This window comes from Psittacula echo, assembly GCF_963264785.1.
Source record: "Psittacula echo genome assembly, chromosome: 3".
In the NCBI taxonomy this organism is placed as follows: Eukaryota; Metazoa; Chordata; class Aves; order Psittaciformes; family Psittacidae; genus Psittacula; species Psittacula echo.
In genome coordinates, this window is record NC_137736.1 from 27,071,489 (window position 1) to 27,085,293 (window position 13,805).

Here is a 13,805-nt window from a genome sequence, read left to right on the forward strand (position 1 = left end):
CATTCCAGTGCCTCATCACCCACTCAGTAAAGAATTTCTTCCATATGTCCAACCTAAACTTCCCCTGTTTAAGTTTGAACCCATTACCCCTTGTCCTATCACTACAGTCCCTAATGAAGAGTCTCTCCCCAGCACCCTTATAGGCCCCCTTCAGATACTGGAAGGCTGCTATGAGGTCTCCACGCAGCCTTCTCTTCTCCAGGCTGAACAGCCCCAACTTTCTCAGCCTCTCTTCATATGGGAGGTGCTGCAGCCCCCTGCTCATCCTCATGGCCCTCCTCTGGACTTGTTGCAACAGTTCCATGTCCTTTTTATGTTGAGGACACCAGAACTGCACACAATACTCCAAGTGAGGTCTCACGAGAGCAGAGCAGAGGGGCAGGATCACCTCTTTCGACCTGCTGGTCACGCTCCTTTTGATGCAGCCCAGGATACGGTTGGCTTTCTGGGCTGCGAGCGCACACTGAAGCCGGCTCATGTTCATTTTCTCATGTACTTTCCTGTTTCTTTTTTAACTGACCTACGGTGGTCTCTTGGCTACTTCCAATGGAGAAGATTGGGCCAGACCCCATGGTAGGCTGGACAGTGCACACACATCTCGAATCCACACCCAGACAGAGCTTTGCCATACTTAAGCTCATTTTGGTATTTTATATTGCTTCACAGGTTTAGGTCTGGTACATCACTATAGTTCCAGGCGTATGTCAGAGCACAGGCACAAACAGCCAGCCAGGCTGGCACCACGCTGCAGCTCAAGCTAAAGTTCAGAAATCCTTAAGACAAAGACAGAAAGGAAGTGTTATTCCAGCTTAGCTCCTGTAACATTCTTTTTGGCAGACAATTTCAGCATTTTATATGCCAACAATTAGTGGCAAAGCACAGAAATGGCCCTGAGCTCAGGGACCAGATCTCTCCTGTTGCTCTGTGCCCGCCATGAACGCTGAGCACTGTTTCCATTTGTTCTCATGCTCATTCAACAAATGTTCAGGAATTGTTTTCTGGTAGTGGCATCACTTCATACAGATCGGGTCGGGACCACTCAAACTACCTTCAGATCCAAGCCCCACCAAAAAACTATGGATGTTTCCCCCTGCATATGCGGTTCTGAATCCCTCTCTGTCAGAACAGGGAATGGAATCTCCATCTCCTTCTTACAAAAATTCTGTCACCACCGTATTGGTGGTAAGAAAGAAGTGCAAGTTCAACTTGCAAGTGCAACTATTACCCAGTTCCTTTTTAATTGCTACTGTCCTGTGTGAGAACCCTGGCACTTCTCAAAGACATCCTCCAGCTTCATCTCTCCTAAGGCAAGACCTGCCTTGTGGAGCCCACGTAAGACAAAATGTGAGTTAGCACCAACTAGCAGAAGTTTGAGCTTCCACCTCCTGCTCCCTAAGCCACTGCTCCCACCTAGCGGCGGGAGCTCTCCATGCTCTGCTGTGCATACCCCTGCCAGAGCCAGACCACCGAGCAGCTCTGCAACATGAAATTCCAGCTAACGTTAAATAAACGTCCTAAAGGGAAGCAGCGTTCTCACCTTCCTATTTAGGTGGTGGATTCCAGGATTAATTCCGAACAGGACTCTCAAAATACAGAGCAGGCATCAGGAGGCTGTGTGGGTTGGTGATATATAACTGGCTTAAGATCCAAAAGAGACCATCTAGATCAGATCGCACTGGCATAATTTCGCTATGGTCTTGGGTTAATCAGAGATGGCAAGTACCTCCAAAAAACCAAAACAATACACCCCAACAAATATTGTTCCTCAAAACAGGAACCAATTTTGCAAGAGGAAAAGAGCAAAAGGTAAGCCAAAGTATACTCTGGAATGTTAAGGATTAAAAGAAACACAAATATTTGACATTCTGTTCAGTGCAAAGATCATTTAGTCTTATGGAAATGTATAAAATGTGTGTATACTCTTCACGTAAACTTTGAATCAAGAATCTTATTTTAAAAAATAAGCATCTGATACCATTATGAAAAGTCCTCTGCAACATTAACCAAGAGGAAAAAAGAATAAAATCAGGTTTTCAGGTACTCTGAACAGGCACTGGCTATACTTTTAACAGCGTTGTATATATCAGGAAACTAAACCAGAAGTCACAGACTGTTAACATACTGATGGACCTCAAACTTCACTGCATGCCAGTAAATCTGCACAGCTACAGATTGCCCTCAGCGCAGCAACAAACATAATTTAACACATCCCTTAAGAGGATTTCTGCAATTTCACAAAAAGCTACTTTCACCACTTGCATTTCTTCTTCTGTGCTAGGATACATTCAGCATTTGCCTACTTATTATTTAGTTCGATTAAGGTAGGCAAGATTTCCTTACCTAAATGTATTTTACTGAACTGCTACCCTACTCTTCCAAAACTAGTGTCAGTTGATTAGAAGGCAAGTGATGCAGTTAACAGTAAAAGCAGTAATTGGGATAAAATTCACAGAAAGTATTTGTACTTAAAAAAGCAATAAAAATCTCATCTGGTATAATGAGAGCAGCTCTAATGAACTGGAGATGAAAATACAGGATGTTGGGATAAACCATCTAACAGAAAAAAACCCGTGAAATTTAACTGAAGTCCTCATATTTAAATATCAAAGAATGAACATGCATAATAAAACCTTACTACACTGGGTATGCAAGTAATAGACTACATTCCTGGTGCTATTCTGGAAAATTATCTTTAACTGCACTGGTACAGCAGAAAATAATGAACTCAAAGAACTTTTCAGCTTTTGTATTCTGCTACTTTTGTGTTAATAAAGCAATGGCAATTGCACAGTTGTCTACTGAATGGAGTTTTCTGAACTGGAAACACAACAATATCTAATTGTAATTCTGACAGGAAACCAAAATTAGTAAAATAATCGTATTTTGTAACCCTTTAAGTGCTTCTGAGAGGATGCTTTCTCCTTTTTTTAAATATTGTCTTAACTTCCTATTGCAGTAGGCAAAGAACTCAGTGGAATTCCATCAGGAAGTTCCAGCAAGAAACAAACACATTAGGTCAAAAACGAGAAACAAATACTTCCTTCATGGAAGACCAAACAAGAGGTCTTGAAGTTGTAACAAGATAAAGGGGATGGCCTTTGCAGCTGCCACTTCAGCTACTGTTTGTAGGCCAAGCTGCACAGAGTACAACATTAGGACACATACAATTACTGTCAAGATAAGGAAAAGGGTAACTTGCAAGATGAGTTACCACAACTAAAATATTACACACACACACCCCCTTTAAAAGAAAACTTTAAAGTGGATTGAAATTTCTGATAACAGCTTTATCCATTATTTAGGTCCACAGAATTCAAATTAATTACAATTTTTATATACAGCACAAATAAGCCATGTAAAAATACACATTTTATTATGTACATTTAGAGGTTAAAGTTAATTTAAATTGATGCAGTTTTTTTTTCTTCAGTTCCATCTTTTGCCTCATGATGTTCAGCTGCTGCTTCCAAATATTTTTCTTCAGTGACCTGCACACAGAGATTTTGTTATATTTTTTTAATTATTTAATTCTCCTTGATCGTGGAAATCCTCCCCTTGTACTGTCACTTTAACAAGAACAGACAGCCTACAAAGACAATTACTGCCTCCAAAATGAAACAACCTGAATGACATGCATATTCAAATTAATTTTATGGGAAAATATGATGGGCTAGGCTCTGAATACATCCTTGGCTAACAAGTTTCAGGAGACATGCAGCACTTCTCTCTCTTACCACACAAATAAGTAAAATATTTGATCTGAAGACTCCAAAACATCTGCTGTTTAATTCTTATGAAGATTTCCAATGTCTAAGCATGCTTTGCTAGCAAGTCTCTGATTATATGCAGCTTATGATATTTTATAGTTCCACTTATCTTAAAAACTTGGTCTTCTGCATTTACTTAAGACACTGTAAGGTTTCTTTTGGATAAGTATATTTCAACTTTGAAACACTGGTTGTTTAATAGAAGAATGTTTGTAAGAAACTTATTTTCAATGTACGTTTTAAACAGGAAAAAAAACCTCAAACTAGTGCATTTATTCAGTTTACTGAAACAGCATTTCCTTTTATCTCCAGTAACTCCCAACTAGGTTCACCCAGTGGTATTAGATTTTACCCCTGCATTTACTTGTAAGAAACGTGTCTGCATGTGTCCTTTCAAACCTATTACACAGCAGCTCGGCAGTTAGATTCCTTGTGCATCAGATTTTAATTCAGCTGCAAATATTTCCATTCCTAAAGATGCATTCTTGAATATATTACCCATCCCTAATCATTCAAATTCTCCTCTATCACAGTGTATCTTTATATTTGGTAAGCTGTACTTCACCACTAATGAAACTTACCAGCCTCTTTGATCTTTCCAGCAGTTTGTGCCACACGATGTGGTGAGCCTGTATTAAATGCCATTAAATGATGTTAGTGCAGGTAAAACATTAAATAAAATCTTAAAATAGATTCTGACAAATGTATAGAAATGCTGGCACAAAACCATAACAATCCCTAACTTGGATGTTAGAGCTCCTGCTTCCAGCATCCAATTTGCCCACATTCCTTTGGAGCACTTGAATAAATGTCTGCTGATCACATCTATTTGTTATGTGGAATCATTGAGAGGGTGGGTAAAAATGGGAACTAAAACCTTATGATGAGGAAGGGAATGCAGACATGAGGTGAGGAACCCATGCAAACATGCCCCTTGAAAACTTCCCCAAGTGAAACAACAGCACATGTGCTAGACCACCTGTCACAAGCATATGAGTCGACAGGAATGGGAAGAAAGTCTCCTGCCTCCATCTATAGTTCCGCAAAGCCTTTGTTAGAAACTGATTAGTACTAGGACTTTTTTTGTTATTGTGGTTAAGTTATACTTTGGTGTCATGAAAGACCTTGAAATGGTATCCTTTGTCAGTAGTCTAAATTCGAAGTTCTGCCTTCCCCAAATCTGATTAAACACTGTTAACAGCTGCAATTTCAGAAGATTAGCATGCACGACTAAGGCAAGGTGAACGAAATATCCATGCAGAAACTGCACAACCAGAACAACACTCTCAGTACTGAAAGAAAGTATCAAGGGCCCTGTGATGCAAACTTTTCTGATTTCACATTCACAATAATTCCAGGAAAACAAATTCCAAATATCCAACACAGTCACCGTTATGGGCCTTCCCTTTATGCAGCTGTTCTCACCTTTGAATTATGTTCACCTACCAGCACAGCATACAATAAAGACCAGAAAGTAATCCAAGTGCCCTAATGTAAAAAAGGAAAACCTGTACAAAATGGATTAATTACCTTCAAATGGACTGGCAGGGACACACCCTGGAACCTCCTTATCAATTCAGATTGGTTAGTCTGAAGATTATGGGCTGCTGTTATCTCATACTGGAAACAGAAACTCGTCCTTGGAATATGAGGGCCTTCACTGACATCTACAAAGTCACCAAATCTGATGGGAGAGATAAAAAAAAAGAAAAAAAAAACTTTTTTTTAAAAAAAAGTCAAATATATTGAGAGAGCAGTACAAGCCTATTTGTTTTTACATTTGATTAGCAAATTCCTATCTAAACAACAGATGAAAGAAAATCCACACAAAACCCAAACCAAATCTAAATAAATCCCCAGTTCTAGATTTCCTGAAACAAAAGTACAAGTTATGTAATTGCCTAAAATGAACTTATGAAATTTAAACCTTGAGTCTAGAAAGAGGATCCCAGGTTTAACAAATCTTTAAAGCCATGTTGGCTTTAAACGCGGGACAAATCCATCATTCACCAGAAGATTTGTCTCCAAGATCACGTATTTTCCACAGTACAGTGTTCACAACCTGCACACATGCTTCTCCTTAAAGTCTTGGAAAAATGCAAATCACTTAAGAAAAGTGAGAGACAAAAATATGCACAGCAAAAGGATATTCAGAACAAACCTCTCCCAGAAGTCAATAGGTAAGCCCATTCTCTCGTAACAGAGAACAGACACATCTTTCCATAATTTCCAGAACTGTCATTGCAGAGACATCTGTTGTTTACAGAAATATGGACTCCAGAATCAAACGCAGAACAATTTAGACATCTATAAAATGCTAGCCCAAGCTAGTCACAAATTCTTTTACATGCCTGAGATACAACACAAGCTTCCAGCTTCCAGCCTAAAAACTCTTATTATCCCAGGAGCCAGCTCCACTCCCTAGCTTGCCCGTCAGGAAGATATTGACAACTTCAGAAGAAAAGTCCACTATGCAATACTAACTCTTGTTTTGAAACAAGTATTTGGTTTGTATTTTATTTAACCTCTAAAGCCCTAGAGTTGTTTTGATTTTACATAAAAGCAGTGAGACTTCTCTGGCAGTTACCACCTCTAACTTAAATTAGTGAGATCCACCAAGTGTTAGGTATCACAAAACAATGATTGTATAAAGAAGAAAACACTCAAATAACAACTTAAGACACAAGAGCAATGAATAAAAGCGATTTCTAAATTGGAAACCATCACAAGTAACTTAGTCTTCTCACCTGCAAAGAGTATTTGCAACATTATCAAATCTTTTAATGAACCATTACAGAAGGAGTTGCTTTGCTCACCTATGTAACGTTACAATTCCTTCCATATTCTGCGAAGCTTTTCGTTCAATCATCTCCAGTTTGTATCTGAACAAGATAAAAAAAAAAAAAAATTTAAAAAACCTCACCTTTAACACCTAGTTCTTATAAGAATAATTAAGAGATTGACTTAAGGTGCATTCTTAAAAATCATGCTTGTATTTACATTACATTTATAGGTTTAAATTCTAAATTTTATATGACAACACACATTGACATGTTTCATAAAGCATGTTGTACAGACCAGTCTAACCTCAGTTCCTGAAAAAAATATGGAGATTATACTGGGTACCACTGAAAGGCATTTAAAGAATAACGCAGTCATCAGGCACAGTCAACATGGGTTCACAAAGGGAAAGTCCTGTTTAACTACTTTTGTATCGTCCTATGACAAGGTCATCCACCTAGTGGATGAAGGGCAGGTGGTGGATGTAGTTTTTCTGGATTTTAGTAAGGCTTTTGATACTGTCCCTCACAGCATCCTTCTGGACAAGCTGTCAATGGCATGAAATCTAACAAGTCCAAATGCTGGATTGGTAGGGAGTAACACTGAGCACAAGTATAAACTGGGAGAGGAGTGGCTGGAGAGTAGCCCTGCAGAAAGGGATCTGGGAGTGCCATCTGACAGTGGACTCAATAAGGGTCAGGAGCATAGGTAGCCTGACAGCCAAGAGTGCAAACCCCATCCTGCGGTGTGTCAGACACAGCACAACCAGCTGGTCAGAAGTGACCATCCTCCTGTATTCAGTGTTGGCGGCCTTTCCTTGAGTACTGTGTGTAGTTCTGAGTCCCACAATTTAAGAAGGATGTGAAGGTCCTAGACTGCATCAGAGGAGGGCAACAAAGCTGGTGAAAGGGCTGCAAGTCATGTCCTGTGAGGAGCGGCTAAGGACAAACTATTTACCATTTTCCTCCACCTCTCTCCAACCCCCAAAAAGCTGTGGACCAGAGAATCCCCCCCTCGCCCAATCCCAAAACACTGCCTAAAGTGTTTTTTCAGCAATTTTTCAGAAAACTGGAGTGATCTGAACAAGCCTTCTTTTATAGCACAGACGAGAGTATTTTACTCATTTTCCTCCTGCAGAGCTCACAACCTGCATTTCAGCAAATTTTCATTTGAAGATACCAAAATATGAATTACAAAATCATTAGGGTAGGAAGGAACCTCTGGAGATCAAGTCCAACCTCCTGCCAAGGCAGGGCCACCTACACTAGGTTACACAGGAACGTGTCCAGGCAGGTTTTGAGTGTCTCCAGAGAGGGAGACTCCACAACCTCCCTGGGCAGCCTGTTCCAGTGTTCTACCACCCTCAAAGTAAAGAAATTCTTCCTCATGTTGAGGTGAAACTTCCTGTGTTTTAGTTTATGGGCACTGCCCTCATCCGATTGCTGGGCACCACTGAAAAGAGTCTGGCACCATTCTCCTGGCACCCACCCTTGAGATATTTATATGCATTAATGACATACCCTCTCAGTCTTCTCTTGACTAAACAGGCCCAGCTCCTGCAATCTCTTCTCCTAAAAGAGATGCTCCAGACCCCTGGCCATCCTTGCGGCCCTCCGCTGGACCCTCTCCAGTAGCTCCTTGTCTTTCTTGTACTGATGAGCCCAGAACTGGACACAGTACTCCACATGTAGCCTCACCAGGCCTTTCAGCAAAGGCAGAGAGTAACTAGTACGACAAGTCTAATCACCAGAGATGTTAAATTTAAAAGCAGTGAAATCTAAGAAGTTGAGTGTCTTTCCATTTATCACAAAACTACATCCAAAGGTGCCCAGTGTTCCCTGGAGAGAATATTCAAAATGAAATAAGGTAGTGTGACAAAGAGAACGAAGGGAGGCTCATTCAGGGTAGTGAGAGAAGTACTTTTTTCTTCACCTGTCTTGCCTTATTTTACATTTACAAAACCAAGTAGAGATCTAAATGAATTTCTAATTGCCCTTCTAAAAGAAAGGCAAATTCACTCACCTGTTATGCTGAAACATTTCACGTGCTACTTTTGCTTCAACATGCAGTGTTTCAAATGGCAGGTCTTTGTGAATCAGCTTTCCAGCATCCCTTGTAAGAGAACGGAAGTTGTCCTAGAAAAACAATTGATACATATAAAACTGCCACCACTGTTTCACAGCTGTAATGAATAGACAAAGCATAAGAAACACTAAATATTAGTCAAAACAACAACGATCATCTACTGTAAAGCCTAAATATAAGAATATTGCTGTGGGACTGTAACTCTTACTTTTTATCAGCAACAGATTGCTACAAATCATCACTGTTTTAAATGGACTGATTCAATGCCCAGTCAAATCAATAAGCATTTTTCCATCAGAAACGATATATATTAATTGAAGTCAAACTTCTCAGGTTTTCCCTCCATGATATATACATATACAGTCTTGCTACTCTTAAAACACTCATTTGTGCGTCTTGTTTCCCAGAGTCATAACTGCTTATAAATGACCTCTATTGTGATGGAATCAAAGGGAAAAGAAAAATACCCAATAATTAATAAACAGAAATTGATCACCTTGATCCAGAATCCAAACCTCTGCATACTCAGATTTGTTAACAAATAATAAACTGTTATTAGGAGAAATTACATTTATAATGTCGCATAGAAAATATTCCAAACCAAGTTACTTCAACTACGCAGACCATACCGAAAAAAATTCTGCACTGTACCAATACTGCCGTTAGCCATACACACCTCCACTGATATTTGGGCATAAGAATATGAACAGGCACCAGATAAGTAAAACATCTGGGATCGCACCAGCTAACAAACAGTTAGAGTTTTAGATCATTAGATTTACTGAAGAGTTTGATATATATAAGCAAGGTATTAAGGAGAGCTTCATCTGAATGTTCTCACAGTTCTTTTACAACAGGAAGTTGATTATCCTGCAAACCACTAGCTGAAAATACATATATTACACACATTTTTATTTTCAGACAGCTCTACTCACACAAAGACATTAGTACATCTAAATAAAATTACACACAAAGACGTTAGTACATCTACACGATGTACCACGACACATCTACATTACCAGGCAGGAGTGGCTGAGTAGGAGCAGATCTGTAGAGTAACAAAGATGGCACTGAGGTCCCAGCAACCATATCAACTGGTTTTGGAATGGTATTTCAGATTAGAACTTACTCTAGCCCCACAGACCTAAAACCTGTAAGCGCCTGAAGAACAGCTCAACGTTTAGTTTCACCTAAAAGGAACCCAGCCTGTATGATCTGAGAGCACCCTGCAATGAGAGCCAGTATGTGGTAAATGCGGAGATTACTTGCCAAAGAGTACCTCTGACCTAAAAAAATACTAGTGTAGATACACCGAACAAAAAGAAAGAAAACCTCACTGCTCCCTCTTCACCATCAAAAAAGAACCACTGGACAAGTATGCAATCTAGTCAACCTATACAATCTGTCAGGCAAGAAGTTATTGTGCTTACATTTGTTGGTTTCCAGTCATTCAGTCTATCATCCAAAATTATATCATAACAGAAAGCTCCAGAGATCACTGCAAGTCCAAAGAAAAAACATTCACATTTGTAACAAAGTATGTACTTCACTGTCATAGCATATTCTGATAAATATATCAAAATTAATCAGAAAAACAGAATAATCTCAAGAAATCCATTATAAAATATAAATATTCAGCTGTGATTCTACAACTGGCAGATTAAACCTGTACCATTTTCATTTTATTTCACTGAATGAGTCTTTGAAATGAGTCTTAATGTAATGTCAGTGTAATACCATATAGCTTATGTATATACAACATTATTCCAAATCCTGAACTGAAATATCCACTCTACACTTACCAATAAAGACAAATGCTGAAATCGCAAAAAAGTGAATCAGTTGTAGGAGGACTTCAAATATAAGAATATTGGTTGCTGGTTATATCAAATGCATAATTACACTGGGTTTGTTATTTAAATAACTTCCTCTATTGTGCACTTTCTCACTTTTGTAAATCTTAAATCAGGCCACAGATGAGCAGAAGTTGTTACTAATCCTGTGTGTACTTCAATAATCTTCCAATTTGATGCATACACTATAATTTTTAGTAGCAGTTTTTAGCACTCACACAGCTATGCAATTATTAGAGCAAATTTCACAGAAACACATCACATCTTAAATACCTTACCCATATCACTTCCCAATAAAAAGGTTATATCCTTAAGTTACTAACTATGAAATCCTAAGTGGTCTGAAACCCAGTTGCCACACAGATGAGTTTTCTGTACTTTGACAACAAAATTATTCTCAGTGTGATTACTATAAATTAAAGGCTACAACAACAGCACATAATACACCTATCAATGCTAAGTACCTTCAATCACTGGAGCCTCTGGTTGTTGTCGGGTTTTTGCAAGACTATTAAACACTCATTTAAGAAGCAGCAAAAGCAAGACAATCAATATAAAACACTTGCCTCACCTGGCACTTCGGGAGTTCTAATCAGATTGACCGAATATTCATCTTTGAATGCCCGCTTTAACACACACGCCATGATCATGGCACAGGAACGCCAGTAGGCCTATAGAGAGAATTTCAAAACACAGATTTATATACCTAGAATCTAACAAACCAACCAGATGAACATCAGCTATTCATTCCAAAAGAATACCAACATCTAACTAAATGATGCACAAAAAGGACATGGAACTGTTGGAACAAGCCCAGAGGATGGCCACAAGGATAAGCAGGGGACTGGAGCACCTCCCGTATGAAGAGAGGCTGAGAAAGGTGGGGCTGTTCAGCCTGGAGGAGAGAAGGCTGCATGGAGACCTCATAGCAGCCTTCCAGTATCTGAAGGGGGCCTATAAGGGTGCTGGGGAGGGACTCTTCATCAGGGACTGTAGTGACAGGACAAGGGGTAACGGCTTCAAACTTAAACAGGGGAAGTTTAGATTGGATATAAGGAAGAAATTCTTTACTGAGTGGGTGGTGAGGCACTGGAATGGGTTGCCCAGGGAGGTTGTGAATGCTCCATCCTTGACAGGGTTCAAGGCCAGGTTGGACAGAGCCTTGGGTGTCATGGTTTAGTGTGGGGTGTCCCTGCCCATGGCAGGGGGGTTGGAACTAGATGATCTTAAGGTCCTTTCCAACCCTAACTATTCTATGATTCTAAACCTAGCTGTCAACCCAAACACTACCTTCTTTAGCCTTTAAACTTGTATTTGGAGATAATTGTACATATAGAATCAATTAAAAAAAAAATCAAAACTGCACATAAAATGCAAGCCAGATGTTTCCCTGAAGACATTTAAATCTGAAATCATAAAACAATACCACGATATAGATTGAAAGGGATGCTTGCACATCATCTAGCCCGCACCCTTGTCCAGCTAATGATAATCATGATGCACCAAGCAGCTATTACAAACATCTGAACTTTCACAACAAAGTCCAAGAAAGGAGATGGACTTGGAACTGAAAGAGGCATACAGAATCAAGCGGTCATAACAAAGGTCACCTACTATGGGACAAGATATAGATTACCTTGTTTACTTCTTCTGGATCTTCATCTTTGAAAGTAAGGAACTGAATTTCACAAGATTTCATCAAGGGTCTGTACATATCCCAGGCTTCACCATCCACAAGAGCTAGAACGGACCTCTTGCAATGCCATTCACTTAAGTCTAAACAAAGTAAAATAAGTATTACACAATTATTAACTATATTCCTCAGCAGCTTAGACCCCTGCATTTGTAACAACAAACTGCAAGTTTCAGTTTTGCAAATTACTTGGGAGAAGGATTTGCTAACAGAGCCTCCAAAAATTAACTCAGTTTCTGCTGATGGATTTTAGTACAAATGTATTTTAAACTTACCAAACACAAATATTCTGATTGTATGTCTGTTGTCCTGGTCTTTAAAATGTCAATAATTTTAACATTTCAAATTGAGATAACAAGTACTTCAATTGGCAGTACAATTTTCATCAGCAGTGTCACACTGTTAGTCCATTCACTTACGCATGGCACAATTGTACGGAGTAGACAAAGCTTTGTTCATCACAAACACACTCCCAGGGTGCGATTTCCCAGTGTATTTTACTTCTATTTTCTCAATTCGTGGATAAAGAGACAACTGTCTTTCCTTCTCTTTGCTGAAGAGTTCATTACGCATCTGAATCACTTCTTCTGATGTCAGTTGAGAAACAGATGATGTGGAGATGAACCCTGGTAAAAGGAATGATCTAAAATAAGCGATAGGGAGTTTCAAAGTCTCTTTATAAGATGCTGGTTTCTAAAAGGAAAACATTCCGCTGTACTGCTCATCCATGTGTCTGTCTCAATATGCCTAGGGTGAACACTTCAGCAGCTCTTGCTGCCCAGCCATCCTCGGTCCCTGCAATGCCTGCAGGAAGCCACGACAGAAAACTGAAGCAACGAGACCTTAACGACGGTCTCTGGCTACAAAGCCCCTTCCCTCACACCGGCCCACAGCCCCTGCGAGACGAGCCCGCCTCCCGCCCGCGGCCGCCGTCCTCCTCAGCCCGCGGCCCTAAGCCGAGCCGCCTCGCACGGCAGGAGTCCCTCCAAGCACCGCAAAGGGACAAGCCCGAAGCTGTTGCCACTCACGCAGCCCCTGCCGCCTGCCCCACAGGCCGCAGCCTGCCCAGCGCGCCGCCATGCTCCGACCGAATCCCACCGCCTCGGTGCAGCCACCCCTGGGTCCGCCGGAAACAGCAGCGGCGGTCCCGCAGTTCCGCGTGCGGTTCCGCATGGGGCCGCCAGGCGGCGCCGGGGTCCGGGCCCAGGCCTAGGACTGGAGGCGCATTGCGCTGGTCGGAGGAGCTGGCGGCGGCCTCGGTCCCGGTTCCCAGCTCTGTCCTCAGAGGCCCCGCTCTGTGTGTGTTAGCTCCGGCACGCCGGGTGTACTGCGTTACCCCCTGCTCTCCCTTTGCCTCAATGGGCCTCATGACACTAGCGTGTCATCCCCAAAACCTGCACCTTTTGGATGGCCTTAAGGTCATCTCGTAGTAAGGAGCACAAATATGTGGTATTGGGATCACAACATTAACGGGCTGGTGTGGAAAGGAGCTTTCTTGCCTTGCTCCCTGTTGTGGCCGAGCCATGGGCTGGGCCACACCAGGCATACGTTATCAAGTTTCCATGTTAATTCCAGCTCCTCACCCTCTGCCTCCACTGACCTCCTGTGCTGCGTTTGCGTGGCAAG

At 40.9% G+C, this 13,805-nt stretch overlaps 1 protein-coding gene across 1 annotated transcript; it reads right to left on the minus strand.

The window, feature by feature from the left end:
* Positions 1 to 3,354: 3,354 nt before the first annotated feature.
* MRPL39 (mitochondrial ribosomal protein L39) lies at positions 3,355 to 13,279 on the minus strand. Its single transcript, XM_080613819.1, has 10 exons — positions 13,208 to 13,279; positions 12,599 to 12,805; positions 12,123 to 12,262; positions 11,058 to 11,157; positions 10,064 to 10,131; positions 8,571 to 8,683; positions 6,584 to 6,649; positions 5,298 to 5,451; positions 4,349 to 4,396; positions 3,355 to 3,488 (listed from the first exon to the last, which is right to left on the minus strand). Exons 1-10 carry the CDS (start codon positions 13,257 to 13,259, stop codon positions 3,402 to 3,404), a joined length of 1,035 nt encoding a protein of 344 aa, XP_080469945.1. The 5' UTR covers positions 13,260 to 13,279; the 3' UTR covers positions 3,355 to 3,401.
* Between the last annotated feature and the right edge of the window lie 526 nt (positions 13,280 to 13,805).